This window comes from Tenrec ecaudatus, chromosome 16 (assembly GCF_050624435.1).
Source record: "Tenrec ecaudatus isolate mTenEca1 chromosome 16, mTenEca1.hap1, whole genome shotgun sequence".
Taxonomy (NCBI): Eukaryota; Metazoa; Chordata; class Mammalia; order Afrosoricida; family Tenrecidae; genus Tenrec; species Tenrec ecaudatus.
In genome coordinates, this window is record NC_134545.1 from 107,088,707 (window position 1) to 107,113,997 (window position 25,291).

Genomic DNA, 25,291 nt, shown 5'->3' on the forward strand with positions numbered 1-25,291 from the left:
GTGTTCATTCTGGACATCGGAAGTCACCTGTGTGTTCACTCCTTTCCCAGCAGACTTGTGAGGATAGCTAGTGCAATAGCAAACAAAGAAACACAACATTTAAACAACAAAGCAAAATCAAACCAGACCCCACAGGGCAGTTTTTAAAAACTAATTCTTAATTACTGTCATTTTGGTAAGACTGTCAGCGCTTTCTGTTTCAGTTGCAGTTTATACTTCAAGCTGCTACAAATCTGGTTTGGAAATTGACAAATAATTTTTTTTTTTAAATCATTTTATTGGGGACTCGCACAACTCTTATCATAATCCATACGTTGATTGAACCGGGCATGTTTGTACATAGGCTGCCTTCCTTCTTTTCTAGACATTTACTTTCTATTGAGCCCTTGGTTTCAGCTCCTCTTTCTCCCCCTCCCCCCACCTCATAACCCCCTGATAGGTAGGTCGTACATTATTTTCATTTCTCACACTGTGTCAGAGACTGTAACTCTTTACCAGGGTTAGAAAGCCCTCACTCACTTCTGCAGAGGGACTGGTGGTCTCGAACTGCAGACCTTGCAGTCTGCAGCCCAACACATAGCCACTATGCTACTAGGGCTCCTGACAAATAATTTTAAAAAATCAGCCCTCTTTAAATACATGTGCATAATACTGGTTGCCCTGATTGATTTAGCTATAATGAAATGTTAATAGGTAATGGTAAGATGCCTGGAGTTTATTAATTCTTGTCCTTTTTAAAGACCGCTTTATTGAAGTGTAATTTGCATAACACCCAACTGATGTAGTTTGTTAGTCAACCTTTCAGAGTTGTGCAATGGTCACCACGGTCACCTTTTATTCCCATCCCTCAGAAGCCAGCCCCCTGCCCCCCTGCCCCACCCCCCACCCCCAAGTCTACTTTTGGTATCTGTAAGCTTACCCTTTTCTGGATATTTTATCTACATGATTCATGTAACATTTGTCTTTGTGATTGGATCTCTTCGCTTCGCCTAGTATTTTCAGGTGCATTCATGCTGTGGCTTCCTCCCCCTCCTTATTGTCAAGAAGTATTCCGTTGTATGATTCATCTGTGATATATACCATGTGGGGTCATCTGTCCATTGGGTGGTTTGTCCCATTTGGTTGTTATGAAGTGTGTTGCTATGAATAGTCATGTCTAGCTATCTCTGAGGACATGGATTTTTAAAAATAAATCATTTGATTTATATAAATCATAGCCCTTATAACAATCCATACATCAATACATCAATTGTGTTCTCATCATTTTTTAAACCTTTTATTTCTACTTGAGCCCTTGGTATCCGTGCCCCCCCACCCCCCGTCATGAACCCTTGATAAATTACCAATTATTTTCATATCTTACACCATCCACTATCTCCCTTCACCCGCATTTCTGTTGTTTGTTCTCCTGGGATGGGGTGGGGGGGGGTGTCTATACGTTGATCATTGTGATTGGTTCTCCATTTCTCCCCCTTATTCCCTCCCCTTCTCCCTACCCGCATGGTATCGCTACTCTCATTATTGTTCCTGAGGGCTTTATCTGTCCTGGATTCTATGTGTCCAGAGTCCTTTTTTTATTTTTTAATTGAATCATTTTATTGGGGCTTGTATAACTCTTTTGTGCCAGCCAGTCAGTCAGGGTACATGCTCTGGTCTGCCGTGTGTGTAAGGTAGGACTGGGGTCAGGAAGGAAGCATTAAAGAGCTAGAGGAAAGTTGTATGTTTTGTCGGTGCTGTGCTGCATCCTGGCTGACTCATCCCTGCCTTATGACCCTTCTGTGAGGGGAGGTCCAATTGTCTACAGATGGACTTTGGTCTCTTATGACCCCCCACTCATTCACATCAAAATAGTTGTTTGTTTTGGGGTCTGATACCTAATCCCAAGGACATGGAATTTTTGTTTTTATTGGTAGATACATGAGTGGAATTTATGGCTCATGTAGATTTAAATTTCAAGAAGTTGCGAAGCTGTTACTTGCAGACTTTTTTATTGTAACCATCTGTGCATGTGCAGTGATACTTCTTGTCAGTTTGGTGTGCATTTCCCACATCACTGGAGATGTTGAACATCATTTCTTGTACTTACCACTTTGCAGATCTTTGTTGGTAACATCTTTTCATATCTTTGGCCCATTTTAAAGTGAGTTTTCTTATTGAGTTGAGTGGTTGGCATTCTGCGTATATTTTGGATATAAGTCCCCATCAGGTAAAAATATATGTAGATACTTTCCTCCAGTCTGTGCCTGGTTTATTCAGCGCCTTGGCTGTGTCTTTATAGGCAAAGGTTTGTCTCTAGAATCTGAACTCTGTCCCCTGGGTCTGTATTTCAGTCCTTGTGGACGTCACGCTGGCTGGCTGGCTGGCTGTAGTCTGGTGCGCAGCTTTGAAGTCAGGCTGGGGAAGGGGGCCAGGCTGGGGAAGGGGGCCAGTTTGGCTTTTTTTCAAGATTGTCTTGGCTATTCTGGGCCTTCTGAGCATCCATTTAAACTTTAGAATCCAGGTGTCAGTTTTGCGCAAACCAAAACAGAACAGAAACATTCGCTGGGCCGTCCATAGGGAGTAGCGCCGATTCTCTCGATGAGAAAGGAAGTATTGCCAGTGTGACGATGTCGGATCTTCAGTCCGTGAGCAGTTTAACATTAAAACTCTGTCTGTGACCCTGCCAGAGAGCCCCCTGCAGAGGGGCTAGATTTGGGTCCAAGCTTGTCTGCTCTCAGTGAGCTGGGCAACTTCAGGGGTGACTGTTGCGTAGATGTGTGTCTGGATCCAGCGCACCCACTATCCCAGCCATGAAATGAGTTGGGAAGAGCGTCCAGCTTAAAACTCACCGGGCGTCTCAAGCTATACGCGCTCTAGCTGGTGAACAGCCATCATGTCCACGCATTGTAGGTACTGTTTTTTTCAACATTCGCCATTGTGATACAAGCACTGGGTCACCTGGCTAGGGACCTTTTCCCCTAGGCAGAGAGAGAGAGCTCTGTGCTACAAACATGCAGTGTCTGCTCAGGCCCGGCTCTCAGACTCGCACGGTCTTTCAGTGAACCACAATGGTGAGTTTCAAGATGTCTGGTTTTGGTGTAAAGAAAAATAAATAACTTGGATAGGGGGATTAAATTTAAGGCAGAAATTCTTTGTAGTTACAGGTTTGGGGTGCATGTATGCGCATGTATGTGCATGTATGTGCTTGCTTGCTTGGTGTCTCCGCTGGACCATTACATGATTTTCAGAGAAATCGTGTCCTTTTTGAGGAGAGCTTGTGGCCTTGCCCTTGATGCTCTTGGGGCCATGCAGGCCTGCTTATCGTTGTGCATTGGTCCAGGATGGGGGCTGGCTCTGATCGCATGCACCCCCAGAATGTTAGGGTTGTAGACCAGTGTTCTTCCTGGGATAGACTGCCTGCATCACTGCTGTGGGGACTCGGCGGTGAACCCAATCCTGGTTGAGAGGACGGTGGCTCGCTAGTGAATGGGAGCATTTTTTATTTTGAAAAAGTATTACCAGTCAGATAAAACTGATATTTTTTATGTGAATTACGAAGACCTTGTCATGTTCACGGTCAGCTGTACATGTACTGCTTACTCAAGGCTTGTTGACACTTCTTTTTCAGGTTTTACACGCGCTGGAAAGATTGGGAGTCGTGGTATTCCCAGAGCTTTGGTTTACATTTCTCCCTGAGGGAAGAACAGTGGCAAGAAGACTGGGCCTTCATTCTCTCTCTTGCCAGTCAGGTAAGAGTGCTGCAGTCTGAAGGAAGCAAGGCGCCTGCTGGAAGCTAGTTCCCATGCTACCCTGGATCAGTCATGTGGGCAGAGAGCACCTGCCCTGGTACCAGGTGGCTTGGGCTGTAGTCCGGACTGCTGTTGGTCAGCGGTATGCTCTGCAGCAGCAGGAGAGGGTGCAGGGCAATCTCTTCTCCAGAGTGCCTGTCGGAAGGTGGGCCTGCTCTGCTACCTGCCCCAGGCTCGTGCCTGGCTGTGCCTGAGTGGGGAAAATCGAGCGATCCCAGAGCAGCAGGCACCAAGTGGCCTCGGCGGAGAAGCTGCAGGCCGCCTTCTGTGGCGCAGCGTGCCGAGAGGAGCGCCGGGCTCAGCCAGTCCCACGGACGGACTCTCGGACCACTTCCTGCTTAGCCGCTGGTCTCACTCTCTGTGGTTTTTTGAAATACGTTCAGGTCACCAAACTGTTGGGTGCAAACATGTGACCCAGCCACCCACCTGCCCTTTTCTCCTGGAACACTGATGAGGAAGTATCACTGGTCCGAGGCCCCTTAGCTGCTGTCCCTTTGATGGTGTGGGCAGGGCTCACGGTGGGTAGTTCATAAGGGCAGTCTTTGCTGTTGTGGAATTCTTTGTACGAAATGCAGAGCGCATCTTCAGTGTGAGAAAGCACTGCTGCTGGCAGTCCGTTCAGCTGGACGGTGGCCAGTGATCGCCCCGTTCTGAGAAGCCAGGTTAGATGGTCATCGTGAAATACTGATCTCGCCTGTGGCTGCCAGGCTGTGAGCGGCGGGAGGTGACAAGGCTTCTGGGTTTCTGTGACGCTGTCCTGGGTGCTTTGTTGGAGGTGTGAGCGTGATTCTTCTGAAGACCGGCTGGAGGAGGTCACTCGGTGGGATTTGGGTTTCACCCGTGGATTGGGGAGCTGAGTGTCTTTTCCTTGTGTTCCGTGCAGCCCGGCGCCAGTTTGGAACAGACACACATTTTTGTACTTGCGCATATTCTCAGACGACCAATCATAGTGTATGGAGTAAAATACTATAAGAGTTTCCGGGGCGAGACCTTAGGATATACCCGGTTTCAAGGTAAGTCATGGTATCCCTCAAGAGTTTTTGGGGTCTCTGGTTTTGTGTGCCTGGGGACCCCCCTGGGGGTAGGGCCTGCTGGGTACTCTGCTGACCTGCCCTCTCTGTCCAGGTGTGTATTTGCCTCTGCTGTGGGAACAGAGTTTCTGTTGGAAAAGTCCAATCGCTCTGGGCTACACAAGGGGCCACTTCTCTGCTTTGGTTGCCATGGAGAATGACGGCTATGGCAACCGGGGTGCCGGTGCTAACCTGAACACGGACGACGATATCACCGTCACGTTTCTGCCTCTGGTGGACAGCGAGCGGAAGCTGCTCCACGTGCACTTCCTCTCTGCTCAGGAGGTAAGCTGAGTGCCCGGCCACCCACGCGGCCCGTCGCTCCTCTCACTGGCCAGGCTGACTGCCAGGCTGAGCTCGTCAGAAGTGCTGTGGGTTAGGATTGGAGCTCGAGCTCTGCCCGAGGGGTGGGAGAACCCTCCCTGGAGGCCCTCACTGAGGAAGGAGACTGGAACCAGATTCCAAGAGCAGGAAGTTGTGCAGTCTTGGGACCAACGAGTGCAGAGGGTCCACAAGCCAGTGTGGCATACAGGGGTGGCAGCAGGCCACGGGAACGGCAGCGAGAAGCCATGGCCCTGCCTCCGGGCAAGCTGGGAGCCTCTGGGACTAGAGGTGGCAGGAGCGAGCGACCCCCCCCACCCCCACCCCGGTCAGAGCCATTTAGGGCGCTGTGTGCTTCGCGCAGCCTTTTCCGATGACCGTCCCTGGAGGCCTGCTCTGGCAGACAGGCAGAGTTGACCAGAGGGCAGCTGTGGATGGCGGTGTTGTGGCATCGGGGCCACTGCTGGTCCGACTGTTGTGTCCAGTCCGAGTGTGCTGTAAGCCATCTTTCTCCCAAAGCTAGGCAACGAGGAACAGCGGGAAAGGCTGCTCAGGCAATGGCTGGACTGCTGTGTGACCGAGGGCGGGGTCCTTGTGGCCATGCAGAAAGGCTCCCGCCGGCGCAGCCACCCCCTGGTCACCCAGATGGTGGAGAAGTGGCTCGACCGCTACAGACAGATCCGGCCGTGCACGTCGCTGTCGGATGGCGAGGAGGATGAGGACGACGAGGACGAGTGAACCGAAGGCTGGAAGGCACCGGGCATACCGTGACTCCCCCAAACTAGGGTGGTGCTCCCAACAGGGTGCCAGGGGCAGGTGGGCGCCAGGCCAGCCAGCTCTACTGGCATGTACTCCCCGCCCCCTCTCCACACACAACACACACCGGGAGGTGGCCGTGGAGGACTGGCAGACTAGTTTGTACAAAACTAATTTTATTCAGACAGACTGCCCTGTCGAATCGTACAGCTGTCTATAAGTGTGATGCGTGTGGTTGTGTACTAGGAACGTGTGCCAGCATCCTCTCCCCCTGCCCCTCCCCCTGCATGGGCACTCCGAGCACAGGTAGACGAGGCTTTGTTCCTGAGGCGGTCTTCCCAGCAAAGCCCGGCCACCCACCTGCATTCCTCTCCCACCCACCCTGTGCACAAGCCTCGCTAGAGCTTGCCCGAGACACGAGACCTTTTCCGTATGAATTACCCACAGTAAACCGTAAAAGATAAGCCTTTATTTTAATTTAGTTCCTGTTGTGTCCAATAAAAACCAAATCTTTAAGGAACAAATTGCAAGAAAGTGAAGAAGTTGTGTGACTTCAGTCACTACCCTTTTGAAAAAAAAATTTTTTAAAATTACTATGGCATCTTTTAAAGTTTATAGTATTCAGATATTTGTCTGGACGGTGGCCTACATTGACGGTACTTCCTCCAGAATGTTGGTGGGGATTCCCCGGATGCTGCCCGAGGAGCAGGCCTGCCTGTGTAGGGTGCGGTGTGGGAAATTGGCATGCCTGGACTGGCTCCTGGAGGGGTGTTGTCTCTGGACTTGCCCGACGTCGCCTCCACCTCAGCTGGTGGAGGCTGTGCAGGAGGACCCACCGAGGAGAGGCTTCCCACCGCAGCCAGCGTGTGATGAGCTCCTGAGTTGGCCGTGCCTGCTGGTTCCTGGTGGCCGCCCCCACTAAAGGTCAGTTCTACATGGACGTCATTTGAACAGCAGTATTTGACCAGTCCAGGCCCACTTTCAATACTGAGTGAATGAACATGCAGACCTCTCAGGACACACAAGTACTTCACACACTTGTGGCAAGATGCCAGCTAGTCACCCATTACCGTCATCTTCCCCTTGCTGAGAAGGCTGTGAAACCTTTAAAGACTTGCTGCTTGTTTTCCCTCACTTGTGCTTTGATGGCATTGAAACGTGTGCTTCATCTGATGCTGGAATACTAAAAATACAAACCCACCCCTGGTGTCTTTAGTGGTTCTTGACCCGGCACACCTGGTGACAGGTGGTGGTCCTGGGGCCTGCTGCTGCACGTGTGGGAGGGGCTCATGTAAGCAAACACTGTCTTCCCTCCCCATGGAAGTTGCTAGAGGGCAGTGTTGGATGGTGAAGCCTCTGGCCTTGGGTCCAAGTGGCCTGGTCAGTCTCCTTCCTGTGATCTGAGACCCTAATGGTCTCACGCTTGACAGGAGTCATGTTCTTTTGTGGGAACCTGGCTTCCTGAGCACCACACCCCTGGCAGGGCCAGGTGGGCACAGCCAAGTTGCTGGCCACTGGTTCAGACAAATGGAAGCGATGTCGAAGCTCCTGAAGCACCAAGCCACAGGCACGCATTCTGGAATGCACAGGCTTCCTTGGAGGGGGATCGTCTGTGCTCGGCTTCCCAGGGTGGCCACTGACTGCAGCAGAGCGCAGGTGTGACTGACATACAGGTGTGCCCTCCATGGTGTGAAGGTGCCCTGGGTCAATGGTCCACGTTTCTAAGCAGACAACCATGAACCTATTGCCCCTTGAGGTGCCAGGTGGCCAACAATGGCACACCTCCCTTCCCCTTGGCTCTTCGGCAGTTGATTGTTGTGGGGACGAGGCCTGCTGTTCTGGAAGGGTGAGGAACTGGACAGTGTGCGCTCAAGGCAGCCTGTAATCTCCTGACCTGGCTGATAGGAACGTTGTAAATGAAAGCCGGGTGGTTCCCTCCCTCCTCGCAGTGATGCCCAGCAGGTGATCTTGCTTCTGAGTAATAAAGTAAAACCAGAACCAGCCATATTCTAACTTCAGTTCTAACCCACTTTCCCCTCCCAGGGCTGGCGCCCCCTGCAAGCCGCCTCAATCTGTAGAATCAGCTGCCCTTGAACATCTCCAAACTAGGTTTTATTACTTTTTATTGAAAACTGCACTGAACGCTAAATGTTCACCTTTACAATAAACCAATACAGGAACAGGAACTCACGCTAAAACCAAACATACTTCCGACAGCCGTTACTCTGTTTGGGACAGCTTTAAAGATTTTTGTCACAAAAACAGGAATGTACCTATACACAGGCTCAAAATAGGCCATCTTTCCAACAAAAAGGCGATGTGTCACGAAGACTATGAGTAGAACACATAGCTAGTTGATACAAATCTAAGAGGATTTGTTAAAATCAGTCACATCTAGTAACACATCTGAAGTGTTCATATAAAATATCACGTGAAGAAAAGAAGACTTTATCAAGGTCTAAAAAAGTGGGTTTGTTCCTAGACAACCTGACAAGTGACCATAAAAAGGGTTTCCTGAGACATAAGGAAATGCAACAGTACTCTTGAACCCGCTCTGTTCAAGACTCTCCACTCCATAAAATAGCTGAGGATCTGAAACTGAGAAAATAGATTTGAGTACAAACAGCTTGTGAAACTTAATACTTTTTTTCTTTTTCTTTTTTTGCATCATCGGGGGTGTTGCTGAGCTGCGGTGCCCCTGCGCCCACTCAGTTTGCAGTTCAGGGGTGGGGACCTTTGTGGACGGCGCCTGTGCCGTCTTCCATCCGACCCCCGTGTGACCACGTGGTCATCCTATCGGCAAAAGGGACCAGAGCCATGGTGGGGAAACTCCTGATGTGACTTTCAAGAGCAAGGTGCTCTGGACCACTTGTGCCCCAGGGGCTGAAAAGGGAAAAGCTCTACTTTGTCCTTGTGATCGATGCACAGAGGAGACCGTGAACACGCGAGGATGGAAGCTGGGCAGTCCAGACGCCGGGCCTCTGCTGGCCTGTCTGTCAGTGCGGTGGTGGCAGCCGGGGTTGGGGGGTGGGGGTGTTGTCCAGAGTCCCTTCAGAAGATGCTCCTGTCCTCGGCTTGTCCTGCGCACTGCTGACACTCACTTGGTCCCAGGTGTACCTGTGCGATGCCGGCCTCTGCTATTGCTCGTTGGGGTGCTCCCGATTGTCCCCGTGCTTTGTGGGCTGGTTGGGAGAAGGAGCCTGGGAGGGGTGTGCCACTGTGGGGAGGTTATGGGTGACGGGGATGCCCCCAGGGACGATGCCTTCCATAGCTGCAGGAAGTCCTCCCGGGGCCACGCCCACGATGCCCGGTGGGTACCTGCCAAGCACAGACCAACTGGTAAGCCGCACTCCCTGCCGAGGTCTTTGCTGCCTCCCCCCACCAGGCACTCAGGAAGCTCACACCAACCCCAGCCCAGCACTCACACCCTTGGGTCTGAGTGGGTTGTTTCCAAGGTGGTGAATCGGGCTCCAGCCCCTCCCTTGGGATCAGCTTCAGCCGACTACACACCTTCCCACTGAGGCCAGAGCCAGCCACATGTTGTCCCCATTCGTCCTGCAATCTAGGTGGGGTTCCTAGAGCGCAGACAGAAAGGCTTCCAAAAATTGAAAACCCCATTTCTTTGGATCTCATTTCCCATGAACTTTTGTAAGCCTCCTTGTGCCAGGGCCCTGCAGGGCAGGGTACGCAGAGCTTAAGTCCTGAGATGGGAAGAGGCGCTCCCAGTGGGCAGGCCTGGCAGCAAGCCGAGTGAGACCTGTGTCCCTTGGGGCTCCAACTTAGAGGTGCAGAGCTCATCCCCACTGGCGGATCCTGGAACCCAGATATACAGGGGACTTCCTGACAGCCCGCAGGGAGTGTGCACGGCTGTTTGCCACTGTCCCCGTCTCCCGGGGATGGTGCTGTGAGACGGGATGGTGCTGTTGTGATGGGTGCAGGGGTGCTGCTGGCAGATAGTGGGGTCAGGGTAGCAGATTTGATTTCTAGGTTGCGTGCTTCCACGTAGGGGTTTTGCCTTTGTCTGCCCCACCCATAAACAGCTTTTGGTCCCATGGCTTGCCCAAATACATTCAATCCAGAACCAGGTTTTATACTGAAAATTCTAATTAAAGTAGAAAGGAGGGAGACCTTGTGCCCCCAGATGGCACCCCCCCACCCCCACCCCTTTCCAGTAGGTGCTGCCTACGTCTGTCTCATTGCAGCTCTGGGCCCTAGGAGAGCTGAGGGTGACCCGGAGGCCCCTGACCCTGGAGGGCCCTCCAGTTCCTCTTCTCACCGGTATGTGGCACCGTTGAGCTCCGGATGAATTGCTTGCTGGTCGATGACTGACCAGGGAGCAGCTGTGACAAAGAATTCCTTGTTCACACAGTTCCTTAGGCTTTCTGGGATGCGACCTGCAGCAAGACCACCACCGTCAGCCCTTGGTCACGGGCAGGGTGTTCTCAACGTCTGACTGAAGCCTCTGGGTCTACGCGTGGCTTCCCCACTGCACCCCCACCCCCCTCGTCACAAACGTTCTTATGATAGCCCAGGGTCAAGTGCAGGAACCTGTTTGGCAGCCTGCCCACCCCACCATCTCCAGCTTGCCGCCATGCAAAGAGCTGCTTTCCCTTGGGGACTCGTGCACTGAAATGAACCTGACCCGCCCACCCAGGGGTGTCGCTCACCTGTGATGGCCCGGCGGATTTCCGTGGCAGCGGCCTCCCGCATCTCCAGGGAGGCTTGCTCACTGTACCAGGCTGTGTGGGGCGTGCATATGAGGTTTGGGGCGTCTTTCAATGGGCCCTGGGCAAAGCTGGGAGATGCAAGCCAGAGCCTGTCAGTGACTATCTGAGGTTCGTGGAATGCCCTGCCCACCTCTTCTCCAAGCAGCACGATGATGCCTGCCCATAGAACCCAGCCACGCCATGGCCGGTGTGGATGCCCAGGGAATGTACCCCAAGTTCCAAGTGGAGGTGGACTCAGGCCCTGGCTGCCCCACACCCACCTGAAAGGCTCAGATTCGTGCACGTCAAGGGCTGCCCCTCGTATCCGCCCTTCCTTGAGGGCTTGGGCTAAGGCTTTCTCGTCCACCAGCCCGCCTCGGGCTGCATTCACCAGGAAGGCTCCTTGTCTCATCTGTGCGGAGAGAGGAGATTGATCCACTTAGATGTGCCGCCACCTCACCTGCAAGTACTTGCACCGAACCGGTAACTGAGGCGCCCCAGGGTGTGCAGGCCAAGGGCCAAGGGCCACCTCTTTGCATAGCCTGGGAGATGGACATGAGGCTGTCACTTGGGTGAGGTCTGATGTTGGTGGACTGTGTCCCCCTACCCCCATGGCTCGCCTGGCTGTGGTTTGTCCTGGGGCCGCTGCTCTTGGGTGTGTCCAGAACAGCTGCCCATACCGCAGCGTCCATGAGCTGGCCGCAAGCAGGCCTCTCCGGGCCGCGCCTGGCGGTTACCTGTTTGATGGTGAAGTCATTGATGAGGTGGTGGTTATGCTCGTTGAGGTTACAGTGCAGGGACACGCAGTCGCTCTGGTACAGCAGGTCCTGCAGCGTGTAGATCCGCTGCACGCCCAGGGACCGCTCAATGCCATCCTGCAAGTAGGGGTCGTAAAAGAGGACGCTGAAGCCGAAGGCCTTGGCTCGAACAGCGACTGCCTGCCCTGTGCGACCTGTGGAGACAAGGGATCCGGGTGAGGTCTGCATCGCTCCCCGCGGCGACAGCGCTCAGCCCATCGGGCTGGGGGCTGAAGCGCCAAATAAGAGACCCTGCTGCTTGCTGGCCGTCTTGTACTGAACACGACGGTGGAATCTGTCCAACCTTTATTATGGACACGTGGGAACACACAGACCCCTGGTTCAACACCTCCATCCACCCACAGGCTGAGTAAGCACAGTTGTTCTGTGCACCTTGGTCCAGCACCCCTGGTCCTGTGGCCTCGGCTGTTGGGGAGGAGCAGAGTTGAGGGCCAGGCCAGTGTTCAGGGGTGAGAATGAACAACCCTGCCAGGGTGTTCAAGCTAGAGAGGTGCCTTGGGGCCAACCAGGTGAAGCCCTCAGACTCGGGCACCTCCCTGGCCTGTACTGCTGAGGGCCCAGGGCTCTCAGGAGGCCTCCCGTTTGTGCAAGGCGGCTTTAGGTAGAGCTAACGTAAGCTACCTAGCTTGCACAAATAGAGGCCCTCCTGAGAGCAACCCCCCCTCCTAAGGTGGAAGCTGGGGCTTAACACAGCCACTGTGCCCATGAAGGACAGCTGCAGGGCAGGGAGGGGTGCCCTATGTAGCATGCCACGCTCTCCAAATTGGCCATCAATGGAAGGAGGCAGTGTGAAGGTCTTCCAGAGCCCTACTCTTCCTGCTCACAGGGGATTCACAGGGAGTTCTTGGAGAAACACAGCTCAGAGCAAAGCTTAGTTAATGGTGGGAAGTGAAAGTAGCGTGGTGAAAGCTTTGAGAGGAGGAGAATGTTTCCTGAATATGCAGCAACAAAAGCGCTCTGAACCGGAGATGCTCCTGGCAGTGCTGGCCTGCTGCTGCAAGCTGCTTGGGCAATGGGGGGTGGGGGGTGGTGGTGGTGTCTCCAGTGGAGAGTTGAAGCCGGGTTCCGAGCCAGCAGGGGGCGCTGCTTCTATCCCGCAGTGTGGTCCTCACACTGGAAAACCAACATCCCTGGGCCCATTGGAGCCGCCCCAACAGCAGTAATGCACACCACACCAAATGCAAAGCCTGAGGAATACCAGGGTGCTCAGGCACACCGGGAAGACAGGCCCTCCCACAAGAGACAAGAGCACCCACCTTGCTCAAGCTCTGTGGTTCTCAACCTTCCTAAGGCCGTGACCCTTCAGCACAGTTCCTCATGTGGTGGGTTCCTCCAGCCATAAAATTATTTTTGTTGCTACTTCATCACTGTCATTTTGCTACTGTGATGACCCAAAGGGGTCTCGACCCACAGGTTGAGAACGGTTGGTCTAGCTCATGCCCAGGTCTTCCTGGGTAGGTGAACCTCCCAAAGTCCCTGTCCTGACTCTCACGGCCGATCAGTGTGCTGAGGGGGTGTCCCTGCACTGGATGGCCTTTGGAGCAACAGTGAGGCTGGTCCCCAACCTCGTCTCGGCCCTGTCCTAGCTGGGGGCCGTGAGCTGGAGGTAACCCAAGGTCAGCAGAGCACAGGCTGAGTGAGGGTGGCCCTGGAGAGCAGACCCCGGGCTAAAGGCCCCAGTACTGCATCTCACCAGCCTCTCGAGTCCTGATGGAGAAACCAGCTCAGAGCTGGCTGGTGGCCACCGACACCCGCTGAGGCCCCAGGAGCCCTGGGACCAGGCCACTTCCCCTCTAGTTTGCACCCCTACTTCTCTGCCACACTGCCTGAGGGTACTCCCAGCCTCCTCTCTAAACTGGCCAACCCCCGCTTGGAACCCCCCCAATGAAGTCTGTGGGGCTCCCTGGGGCCAAGCCCTTCCCTGCCCTGTTTAGCTGGGATCGCACCCAGTTAGGCTAAGCTGGCCACATGACGCTGGGGCTGGAGCAGGAGCAGAGGGGGCACGTACCAAAGCCGATGAGGCCCAGCGTCTCTCCTCGGATTCGGGCCGCGCCTGAGGCCACTTCCCGGATCTGCTCCACGCTCTGGACGCGCGTGCCCTCTCGCAGTGCCTGGTACAGCCACGTGTTCCGTCGGTAAAGGTTGAGGATGTGGCAGATTGTGGAGTCGGCTGTCTCCTCCACTGCGGCTGAGGGGATGTTGCAGACGGCGATGCCTGCGGACAGAGTGCCAGGAGGCTGCTGTGAGGGGTCGTACTCGGGGAGGGGCAGCAAGGCCTGGGCCCGCCTCCCCGCACCACCTGGTCTCCCAAGTCCTGCCACCCCCACCCCCTGGCGGTGGCGTCCTGTGTGGCACAGCCTCACGTCCCGCAGCGTCACCGCCGCGTCTCGGGGTGGGGACAGCTTTTTGACAGGTCTCGGATGAAGGGGCAGGAAAGGCCTGGCCGCAGGCGGCTGAGACTTGACTGGGCTGAGCAGACACGGCTAGGTCTGCAGTCCAGGCTGGGGACACCAGTGGGGCCACTCTAGTCACTCTGATGGAGGTCCACCTGGAGACCAGCAGAGCGTGCCCTCTGCTGCAGAGCCAGCCTGGCTGCTATCTGGGGTCCTGCAAGGCCCGGAGAGCGGGGACAACGTTGGCCCCTGGAGGAGCAAGCCCACTGGCCAACAGGCATCACAGGAACCTGCCGTGGGGCGTGCGAGGACGACTGAGGCAGGCTGCGGCTCAGCTTCAAACAGCCTGGGCTCCCGTGCAGAAGGGAGAGGCGGTGTCCAGACATGACACAGGAGGTACCTGGCTGTAATGATCGTTGGGGATGTTGCCAGGCACGGTTCTGCCAAGGCAAGTGCCAAGCAGGACCTTCTCTACCATCCCGTCACACCGACGGGGTCCAGAGCGACTCTTCAAATCCGTCATCGCGCCCAGCCCGTAGTGGCGGGTGCAGAACCTGGCTGTGGACACCCAGGCCCTGTCCACTGCCACCTGTCCCAGACTGCCCTGCTGTAGGAAAGGCACCCCTGCCTGTGGGCCACTCTGCATTCAGGAGGGACACTGAAGATATGGTTGGCAAGTCCCCCAAAGATGCCCCCTCTTCAAACAGCCCGTTTCCAGCCCAGCCTATGCTCTGCACCCACCTCGAGTGGACCAGCTGCCTGCCCCACCCCTGCAGCCCTCACCCACCCAGCTCGCCGGCGGCCTTGATGTCCACATTGTCATAGCCGCTGCCTATCCGCACGATGACGCGTAAGGCCTTGAACTTCTCCAGGTCTTCCCTGGTCAGGGTGATGGTGTGGTACATCATGGCACCGACGGCTTCGTTGAGCACCTGTGGGCAGACCACGGGTGTCAGAGTAGCCAGCCCCTGCCCGGCCCCAGGGCTTTCCTGGGAAGGGTGTGAACGGGTGTAATGGGCAGCATGGCCACAGGGTGGAGCTCTGGGGACCACGGTGGGGGATGTGGGTAGTGGATGGGGAGGGAGTGCTGCCTGGGCTGGTGGGGCTGTGCCTGTATGTGGGGTTGCAGGTGCCCGCCCACCTTCTCATGGATCTCCTGCGTGGCCTGGGCATCGCAGAAGGCCACAGTGGCGAGGTCCTTCAGGATGGGCATCTCCACGGTACAGTCCCGACCATCCAGCAGCGCCACCAGGGGCCGGGGGTGCAGGGGGCCGTTCATGATCTGGGGGCGGATACCTGCGGGGGTGGGGGTGAGATAACGACACGCCCCGTGATTAGTAGATCCCAAATACTTAGGGCTGCAGCAGTTTCAGTAAAGGCCCGCCCATGCCCCATGGGCACCTGGTCTAGTATGTCATCACTGCTGCCCAGGGTATTCTACACGAGGGGTGGCACCTCCTGGATGCCACCCCTCCAGCCCCACACCTTGACTTGCAAGGCAGAGCAGGGCGGCTGTGGGTCCCTTTCCCAGAGACGGGCCCTGGCCTCCATCAGTGACCACCTTGCTTATTGCCCACAAGACTCCACGTGGACCATGCAGCTGAGTTAGCAACCAGGCCAGCTGGTATCGACGTTCCCCACCATTCTGCACCACAGGGGTAGACACCAGACAGCACGGTCAGCCCTTGGAGGCAAGGACATGGGCACGTATTCTAGAAGTTACAGGCTCACCCCAGCTCAGGCTCAGCAGTGGGGCTGGGGAGCCCCCCCATTGGCTGTCCCCTGGGAGGGAGGAACCCCATCATCAGCCATGGTGTGACCCAGAGGCAGCAGGGACGCCCCAGTTCCTGAAGCAGGTGGCAGCTCCCAGTGGCATCTGCTTGTGTGGCGTCCACCTCACAGCCCAGGGATCACCCAGGACCCACGACTCCCAGTATGTCCGACGTTTCCCCCACAAGGCCAGGACTCTGCATAGCCCACTGGGGCTCCTGAAGCGTGTGGGCTTGGTAAACAAACCACTTATGTCAGTGAGACACTGGGAGGGAAGCTTTCAGTAGCTTTCACGGACGGCTACTTCTCTTCTCCTGGGCAGGACTGATGCTCGGCCCTTGGAGATCCCACAGCACAGCTGCAGCAGGTCAGGACAACCGTCTGCCTCGGCCTCAAGAGGAATGGCCGCCAGTCCTGCACGCAGTCCCAGCCTGGGACCCTGCAGTTGCTCCTCTGGGCCGGGAGGCGAAGCCGCCAACACCCTGGGTCTGTGCCGGGGCTCCTGCTGCTACCTCCTGAGACATGGGTACCAGAGAGCGTTCCAGGGCCCAAGGGGAGGTCTGCATGGCCCACTTGCTAGGGGAGAATTCCATGAGGGGTAGCTGCTCCTAGCCGCTCCTGGTCAAGCCAAGGCACAGAGATAGCCAAAGAGCGAAGGTGACACGAATCCACAGGTCTGCTGATCCCAAACAGGGACATCCCTCTCCCTGGATGTCTGAGCTGGGCCCTGTCTAGAGGGAGCAGGGCCACGTGAGGCCGGCGCCTCAGGTGGGAGTCCAGATGTTCCACCTGCTTTTACCCCCGAAGGTCCTTTTCATTGCCGCCTCCTCTCCTGCCTGCAGGCTGCCTTGCTGGGGCCGGTCAAGGCCCTCCTGCCCTCAACCCCCCAATGAACTAGCCACAGGGCAGCGGAGTTCAGCTATGCTTGCAAAGGTGGCCCGACACTTCATAACTTCCAGTGCGCATTACAAGGCAACTCCACAGCCCAGCAGCACTGGCCTCTGGAGGCGCCCAGGCACCTGAGAAAAACCACGGATGTCAGTCCTCAGCAGTGGCGTCTTATCTGTTACCTGGGCAACACACTCCACGTTGCCTAGCGATCTCCTTGCAGTTCTCTCTGGTGGAACCCAACCTGTGCCCCCTCCTGCAGGCTGGGAGTGTAGGCCGCCTGGGAGTCCACAGTGAGGCCCCACATGTGGGCTTCCAGACATGAACCCTTGAAAGCAAGGTGGGGCAGACGAGCTGCTGCTGGGGGGGAGCTCCCAGGAGAGCCAGCTGGGTGTTCAACAATGCGAATCCCATGGGGCTGAGTACACCCCCCCTCCCTGGCAGAGACGAGGACCCGCTTCTCTAAACAGCGAGGCCACTGGCAATTTGCTCCCGCTGGGAACATGTCAGCCGGTGTCGCTGGGAGCCAGTCAGTTCAGGCCCCCATGCAGACCTCCGTGGACACTGCAGTCGGATCCCTACTCCTGACCCCTGGGAAATGGAACGGAACCCTGCCTAGTCCCCCCACCCCTCACTGCTGCTCGGCTTCGGCCTGTTTTGCAGCCACTATGTCAATCCCTCTCAATGAGGGGCTTCTTGTAGCCATCCCCCGCCCTCCCTCTATTTTACCAAGTATGCTGTCCCTGGACAACACATGACAGTGTGCCGCACTCCCGGCAGCCTGTGGTACAGTCAGCCTTTGTCACTGACACCACAATCCAAAGGCATTAGTTCTCCAGCCTGCCTGTCTTCCTCCTCCCTCATTCTCGCATCCACGCACAGACAAGGCTGTGGAACCCCCTGCCCTCCAGGGGCACCTCTGCCTAGGGCGACCCAGCCTGTCAGCTTGTGTTGACAGGGGCGTCCACAGGTGGGTGGTGGAGCGGTCCAGTGGGGATTTGTTTCCTTTACGTCGAGGGGCGACTCCAACGGAGGCTGTCGTCTTTGAGTGACTTGAGCAAGGCGGTGTCACCTGACCGACAATCCCAGTGTCCCCTGCTCTGTGGGCCAGCCTCCCGGATGACTTGCTCAAGATTCAGGTGGAATTAAGAATGGCCAAAGGGTCCAACCGTGACACGCAGCTCTCCTGGTTTTACACCGTGTGGCATCCCTTGGCTCTGGTTGAGTGGCAGGCTGCCTCTGGGTCTCTGGGCAGGAGCAGTGAGGTGTTCTGGGCCCCCCTTCCTCGCCGTGCTACCCTGCGCATCTCCAGTCACACATAGGCAATCAATCTGCTTTTCTGGTCTTTTCAACGGCGGCCATGTGGCCCTCGTTCCACAGCCTTTCCCAGCCCTGAATCGGGAAGTTGTAACTCTGGCCAAACGGGGGTCAGTGTGTGCTGTGTGCTTCAGCGGGTCCTGCCATGCCTACATGCGAGTGATTCACTGTGGACAACTCGCACGTGGCTGCCCCTGGGGCCCCCGCCCCTCATGGCTCTGTCCGCACGCTCCATCGCGTTGGGGGAGCTAGTCCTTCTAAACCACCAAACCCGGGAGCCAGGTTTGGCAGAGCCCAGGCTTTTGCAGAGAGGGGGCGTTTTAGGGAGGCCAGAGGGGTCGCTCGGGTGGGCTTTGGGGGAATGGCTACAAGAGGAGCCAGAAGAGGCCCAGGGAGCAGGATGAGGCAGGGTTCCATGGCCACGCGAGCCGTTGAGTTAGGCACTTGTACCGTAAGGTTCAAGTTGAAAGAAGAAATGCACCGAGCTGGACTGAGACCTGCCTTTGCCAGACACCGTCCTCAGGCCAAGTGGTCAGCCTCCTCAGGAGGCGCCCCGGCCGGTTTGGGTGCTGAAGCATGAGCCTACCCTAGTGCCCCCTCCAGCATAGGTCCGTCCCCTTGCAAGGAGTGGGCCTCGGGCCCTGAGCAGTTCTGGGCTCCAGGCTACTGGCCCCTGTCAGGAGTGCCTCAGGCCGAGCAGCTTGTTCCTACCCTGCCAGTGCAGGTCTCGGTTCTGGGGCACCCCTAGGCCATCGAGTGTGATAGGAACAGACGCGAGGTGCTAAAAACTCAGGACTGAAGCAAGTTCTCCTCCTGACAAAGCCGTGGCTCTTAAGACGTGGACGCCAGAGCTGATGGACACTCATGATGGTGAACTGCACCCCAGTCTTTAGGGTTCACATCCGAGGTGCCCCTGGCTGGGCAGTGGCACGTGGCATAGACAGTGGGAAGAAGTACAGGCCTGACAGGAGAACGCAGATACCAACCTTTTCCTGGTCTGTGCTCAGACATCACTAGTGGATCCCGGCACACGCTCAAGCCAGCACTCAGAGCACTCAGCTGAGGGAGATGGGCCAGCAGGTCTGGATTCTAGCTCTCCCCCAGGGACCCCTGGCCCTGTGGACATGTAAGAACTGTGTCTGTCTCCTAGCCAGGCCATACCACGCCGAGGGGTTGGTTTCAGCGGCCTGAGGAACTCTCGAAGGGAGATTTTTCCAGGTGATACAGGTGCACAGTGAAGCTCGGGAGCCCTCTGTGCTCACCCGAGACCAGAAGGAAAAACCAGCCCGGAGCGCCCCAGATGGGGTCCTGGTCTCAGCACCTCCCCAGCATTGGTGGTGGGGGCTCTGGGCAGAGTCAGCAGGAGGCTGGACCCCAAGTGCCTCACTGGGGGTCTGGCTTCCTCAATAAAACACACATCTTCACGGGGTAGGGCCCAACAAGCACAAGTCCTCATCCTGGTAGCTCAGACCACGCTGCTGGATAAGGCAGCGGCACGGGGATAGACACGCAGACACCCACGGGAGCGCAAGTACACCGCACCACACCACAGACTGTGGGAACCACAGCACTGGGACACTTACTCGTGCCGCCACATCAGCAGGACAGCATGGGCTGTCCCTGTGAGGGGGTCCTGGGAGACAGGGCGAGGCTGTGAGCAGAGACCATGCCCAGTGGGGAGCCAGAGAAGAGGGACAGGCCACGCAACTGGAACCAGGGGCCACCCACTCACCTCTGTACCTCCCTCCCACTGAGCCCCCGAGCTGGCTCTCTTACTATCGGACACCCGTGCGAGGGGCGTGTGCCCTCCAATCGAGACCCTCTCCCGCTGCTCCTCCAACCGATGACCCTTGGGATGTCGCCAAAGGCCAGGTCCCTACATGCAGGATCTTCCCAGAACACAACAGGCTCCCTCCCTGCAGTGGGCTGGAGCCCGCCCCAGGGTCTCTCCAGTCTAGCTCTATGAGGTCACTGGTCACAATGCCAGGGGCTCAGGCGCTCGTGGCCCCTGCCTGTCTCTCCACAGGTGTTGCCTCACCCGGCTGGACTGCTGGCGGGGTCCCTGGCCCAGGTTGGCTGTGAGGCCATGGGTGTTCACAGTGTCCTTTGTCCTGAGTGGTGGCAGCTATGGATTCAAATTTGGCTTCAGTCATACTCCTGACACTCGGAATCCTGGAGTCCCCAAGATTCTCAACTGAAGGGTCCAGTTCGCACAGTCCTGGGTTGGGCTGGAACCTGCTAGAAAGAAGACCAAAGCCCCTACTACGCCAGGGTCCTCCTACAGAGTCACACCTGCCCTGCTGGGCCACACAGCTGATATATCTAGGATGGTGTGAGCTCACGTGGCTAGCGTCCCTCCTGCGGGCCCCTTTCTCCAGTATTACGGAGGAAACCCAGTTTGGGCTGACTAGGTGGGGAGGGGGAAATGGTTATCCCCTTTCATTGCAACTGCCACACCCGGCAGGGACATGAAAGGCCAATTGTCCTGGGAAAGGGACTTGTGCAGATTTTCACTCAAACCTGACAGGGTTCCAGCACAGCTGGGGGCTGGCCTGCTTCCTAGGAACACATGTGACAGGGACAGGCAAGGTGCTCACCGGTCACCCTCGTCCTTCCACGGGCTTTCAATTGGGCTCGGAGCAAACCAGGCCCTGCACCTCCTGCAGCAGCTCCAGAGAGAAGTGTCCACATGCCCCCACCCGGGCCTCCCCTGCACGTGGGTGACCGATCAGAGGAGGCCACAACTCGCCCCCTCCGCAGTCACAAAACAGAACCCCCAGCCCACAGCTGTCCACATACACCTTGTGGCCTCTGAGACCTCGGGGGATGAAGCTGCTACCGCCCAGCCTTAGGGACTTCCGTGAAGGGGACGCAGCTGCCCCTGGGGTGGATGCCACTGCAGGGTCCACTGGGGCTTCTCCTGAGTCTTTCTGAAGGCCTACAACGGTGCCCAAGGCAACAGCAGATGCGGATGTTTGGTGCAAGGCTGCCAGAGCGCACGCCCATGTGCCCAGTGGGGTGAGAACTTGTCACCTTCCCTCGAACAGCAGAGCGCCCAGCTGGCCGGCAAGGACGCAGGCCCCAGGGTCTGAGACAGGCAGAATGATTACCTTTCTGGGACTCGGGCTCGGAGGGAGGCGGAGGGAGAGGCTGCGTCCCCTTTCCTTGGGGACGTGGGTGGGCAAGGTGAGGCTAAATGGTAGACGCCTCACCTACCCTGAGGGAGATCCAGCTCCCATCCCTGGTTAGCAACTCTCATGTGCAGCCACAACCCACGTGCCTGTGCAGGCTGGAGTACTTCCGTGATGCGGAACAGACTAAGACTAGGAAGAAAGGACTGGTGATCTATCAGCCAGAGAAAACCCCGTGGGACAAAGCAGTCCCACTGACCACCGAAGTTTAGATATGGCTGGGACCTCTCTGGTTCACTGTGCTTGGGGTCAAATACAGTGGCACCCATGATCATCCATTAGTTCTCAACCAGGGCTCCCAGAAGCCCCCATGCCCCCACTTGGCTACAGACCAGAGGAGGGGCAAGAGGAGCAGTGGGCATCAGGTGTGTAAGCCAGGTGTCACTGCTGCTGGAGGACAGCGCAGCCTGGCTCAGACTGCACACTGGGCTCTGACTCTGCCTTCGCCTGAGCCTCCAACTCCTGAGCACCGCCTACCTTTTGGCGGACACTGGCTTTTACATGGTTTATCCCTGGTTAAGCTGGCAGAAGCTGCCGGTCCCACTGCCGCTAGGCTATGCAGTCCCATCCTCCAGGAGGAGCGGGGACAGTGCACGAGAGCTTGTTTTTCCTTCGCAGAAAGCATTTTGGAAGTCCTTCGCGCTGGGCCGCCTCGGAAAGGGTCAAACACACCCACTGACAGCACACGCTTCCCTCCCGCTCTCTGAAGGGGGTCGGCTGGTCACGCGCTATGCAGAGCTGTTCCCTCAGACCATGTCAAGTACGTGTACACCTCACAAGGACCTGGACCCCAGCTCGTGCTAGGATTTCTGCCTTGTGCGACCTTGAGGGGCAAGCCATTGGCTCAGAACACCTGGCTCTCTACCTCTAGAACAACACCTGTGTCTCTACCTCTAGAACAACACCTGTGTCTCTACCTCCAGAACAACACCTGGGTCTCTACCTCCAGAACAACACCTGGGTCTCTACCTCCAGAACAACACCTGGGTCTCTACCTCCAGAACAACACCTGTGTCTCTACCTCCAGAACAACACCTGTGTCTCTACCTCCAGAACAACACCTGTGTCTCTACCTCCAGAACAACACCTGTGTCTCTACCTCCAGAACAACACCTGTGTCTCTACCTCCAGAACAACACCTGGGTCTCTACCTCTAGAACAACACCTGGGTCTCTACCTCTAGAACAACACCTGGGTCTCTACCTCCAGAACAACACCTGGGTCTCTACCTCTAGAACAACACCTGTGTCTCTACCTCCAGAACAACACCTGGCTCTCTACCTCCATCCGGCCGCCCATCACACTCAAACGGCTAGAGACCTGTGTAAGGAGTGTCTGTGTGAGAGCAACAACATAGCCACCCATGAAACAGGCATGACCGGATGGCTGATACAACCATGGACGTGGCTTTTCTTCAGGTCCAAAGCCGCCATTTTCCACGTTGACCAGGAAGGCCAGGACCTCCACACCTCTTAATCGGATTTCTAATTCTCTTGCTCCTCTCGGCTGGAATGGGAAGCACAGAGAACTCGACACATCTGCTTAAAGACACACACAGAGGACTGCGACTCCCACAGCCACTCACCCAGATGCCAGGTCCATGCAGAGCACACTCCCTCCCAGAGCTCCGCCTGGACGCAGGCCCGGAGGAAAAGGGACCAGAGGTTTTGCCAGGACTAGCCTGCGCGATGCTGTGGAGGGCAGTGTTTGCGACGGTCACAGCCCACCTGGGTCTGCCGGAGAGCCCGCGCAGTGGCTGGGTACACAGGACACCAGCGTGCCACGCGCTGTCAGCAACATCAGGCATCCTGGGGACTGGCCAACGTGCAGCCCGCCGTCCTGAGACTGGACCCACAACTCGGTGCCCAACCCACCAAAAGCCGCCTGCGCAGAACGGGCAGTGCTGGGGAGACAGCCCAAGCAGTGAAAACACAAACCGAGAGAAACACGCTGCAGCACCACGTGCCTCACTCTCCCTAGAGCTGCCTGGAACCCCTCGCCAGCAGTCTGTGTCCATGAAACCAAGCTTCATCGGCGTTGCCAGAGCTGCAAACGCCTGGTGTGGCCACCTTTGGAGGGGCCCCTTCTCCAGCCTGGGTGTCACCGAGCGTGTGGCTCCAGCTTTCATTTTGGGTTGGGGAACTTTCATTTATTGTACACATTACCTTCTTGAAAGATAACAATTCAGGCCCTGCAAGTCCAGTCCCCATGATGTGCAGAGCAAGAGCGGGGCCTCGGGGAGGAAGATTCCGAGCACTGCCAGAGACACCACCTAGTTTCCCCAGAGGCGGGTTCTGACAGAGCCTCATTTGGTGGCTTGGTTCTAAGGACCTGCCTTCCCAATGAGCCAGGGAAGCCCAGCATGGCCACCCTTGTTGCCACCCCCACCCACGTGAGCACCGGGTGGAAGTGTGGACTCCAGGGTACATCGCTGACGGAGAAATGGATCTGCTGGCAGCTGTCCGACTCCACAGACGTCGCCGTCACTGGCTGGCTGCCACATAGGAAATAAAACTCAATCTCCTTGGGTTTGCAAAACTGTTAACGATCACACGCCACCAATCTCCTTAGATCATACCCCTCCCTCATTTCAAGCCCAGAGAACACTGGTGTTTCCAGGAGCCAGTGCAAAATAAATAGGGGGGTGGGTGTTGAGTGAAAACCAGGGGAAAAAAAAAGCCAAACAAGGCAATCTCACAGGCCGCCTTCAGCAGACCTCTCCCCGACTTCAACGGGGAGATAATCTCTCTGTGATTATGACCAAACCCCCTGGTTACCTAGCAACACATAATTAAGGAATATGTTTTCGGATCCGCTTTGCAAGCCCGGTCATTATCAGATGAAATTACTGAGCAACAAATGTCATCGCCATGCAAATGAGTTGCTTGCACAGAAAGAATGTCTGGCTGGCGAGGGGGCCGTCGTAGGCCCCCGGAAAAAAGGGGACCCTCCTGCCGCACGTTGATTAAAAAAATAAAACGAAATCCATCCAGCAAGCAGTCATGAGCAGACTTCGCAGCAAACTCTACAAGCAAGACAGAACCACAATTTCCAGAGATGCCAGGGAAAAAAATCCAGTTAGGTTACCTTCTGTCTGGAAATAAGGAGAGGATGCATGGAGGTCAAGTTCCCCAAGACACAATGGACATCTTTGTCCATCGGCCATGTCAACTGTGCCCCTGGCCAAAGCCAACAGACTCTCAAGCCCGGGCATTACCAGTCTCAAATCCCAAAGATCCCTTCTCGGGGGGTGGGAAGCATGCTCACAATGGTGCCTCCATGGTTTTATTTCAACCAGGATTATTCATGATTATCGGCATCCCACCCCCCAACACTGCCACTCCAGAAGAAAAGAGGGTGGGAGAAATCACAAAGAATTGTATAAATTTCTTTGGGGGAGGCAAGAAAGGAAGTTTCAAAGAGGGGGGAAATAGAAGGCTACATTTTAAATTCTCACCAAAGACTCTAGCGCAGTGTTCTCAACCTTCCTATGCTGGGATCCTTTCATACAGTTCCTCATGTTGTGGTGAGCGCCCCCCAACCATAGCATTATTTTTGTTACTTCATAACTGTCATTTTGTTGTTATGAATCAGGCGACCCTTGTGAAAGAGTCGTTCAACCCCAAAGGGGTCTCGAACCGCTGCCATAGCGCCAATAAATAAATAAATTCCAAATGGTGCGGAGAGACGGTAGGTGTAATTTCCCCCACAGCGTCCAAGGAACCACACAATAAACTGCATGCACTTGGCTGGTGCTTCCAAGAAACGACCCAGCATCTTACACCACCTGCGAAATACACTTGCACATTCTTCCCTACAACCAAGCAGACGTCCCATTTGCGTTTCCCAAGGAGGCGGCATCTGTCTTAGAAGAAACGCGGTGTCGGGGCGCACAGCCCTCGCCACGGGGGTGGGACAAGCTTGGACCGCAAGCACAGACCCAGCCTGGCAAGGTGGCACTTCACAACCGAGTGCCCCCTTTTCTAAAGCCACCTCAACAGAGTAAACAGTACCTGGAAACCCCACCATCCTGGGCGGAAGCGTCCAGCTACCTTCTGAGCAGAAACGGACACCCAGGAACCCATCTGAGCTCGACTAGCAGGGCCCTCGGCACTGGCTCTGAACTGGACAGCACAGAAGACCCCCGTGGAGCATACGCCCCCCCACCCCACATCCCAGGGGACTCGCAGCTACCTGCTTGCCAGGAGGCCCGTGGTGGGTCTGTAAGGACGTCTAGTGTGTGTGATACTAGTCTCGTGTTCTGCATTGGGGT

General features: G+C 56.0%; 2 protein-coding genes across 8 annotated transcripts in view; one reads left to right on the forward strand and one right to left on the reverse strand.

Annotated features, from left to right (window-relative positions):
- The window catches only part of ZRANB1 (zinc finger RANBP2-type containing 1), a 48,448-nt gene extending 41,313 nt beyond the window's left edge, over window positions 1-7,135 (forward strand). For 2 of the 3 annotated variants that reach the window (XM_075533949.1, XM_075533951.1), the window contains exons 7-10: window positions 3,608-3,728; window positions 4,672-4,801; window positions 4,914-5,143; window positions 5,699-7,135. In XM_075533949.1, coding sequence (XP_075390064.1) covers window positions 3,608-3,728; window positions 4,672-4,801; window positions 4,914-5,143; window positions 5,699-5,917 — 700 coding nt within the window. In that variant the 3' untranslated portion in view covers window positions 5,918-7,135. The remainder of the gene's footprint in view (window positions 1-3,607; window positions 3,729-4,671; window positions 4,802-4,913; window positions 5,144-5,698) is intronic. The other variant, XM_075533950.1, reaches the window with a different exon arrangement.
- Window positions 7,136-8,041: 906 nt separating this feature from the next.
- CTBP2 (C-terminal binding protein 2) overlaps window positions 8,042-25,291 on the reverse strand; it is a 125,558-nt gene continuing 108,308 nt past the window's right edge. For 3 of the 5 annotated variants that reach the window (XM_075533947.1, XM_075533945.1, XM_075533946.1), the window contains exons 4-12: window positions 19,866-20,065; window positions 14,994-15,148; window positions 14,640-14,784; window positions 13,468-13,674; window positions 11,379-11,593; window positions 10,923-11,053; window positions 10,603-10,730; window positions 10,212-10,329; window positions 8,042-9,253 (exon numbers count right to left, since the gene is read on the reverse strand). In XM_075533947.1, the coding sequence (XP_075390062.1) occupies window positions 9,073-9,253; window positions 10,212-10,329; window positions 10,603-10,730; window positions 10,923-11,053; window positions 11,379-11,593; window positions 13,468-13,674; window positions 14,640-14,784; window positions 14,994-15,148; window positions 19,866-19,980 (1,395 nt within the window). In that variant the 5' untranslated portion in view covers window positions 19,981-20,065 and the 3' untranslated portion in view covers window positions 8,042-9,072. The remainder of the gene's footprint in view (window positions 9,254-10,211; window positions 10,330-10,602; window positions 10,731-10,922; window positions 11,054-11,378; window positions 11,594-13,467; window positions 13,675-14,639; window positions 14,785-14,993; window positions 15,149-19,865; window positions 20,066-25,291) is intronic. The other 2 variants (XM_075533948.1, XM_075533944.1) reach the window with 1 other exon arrangement.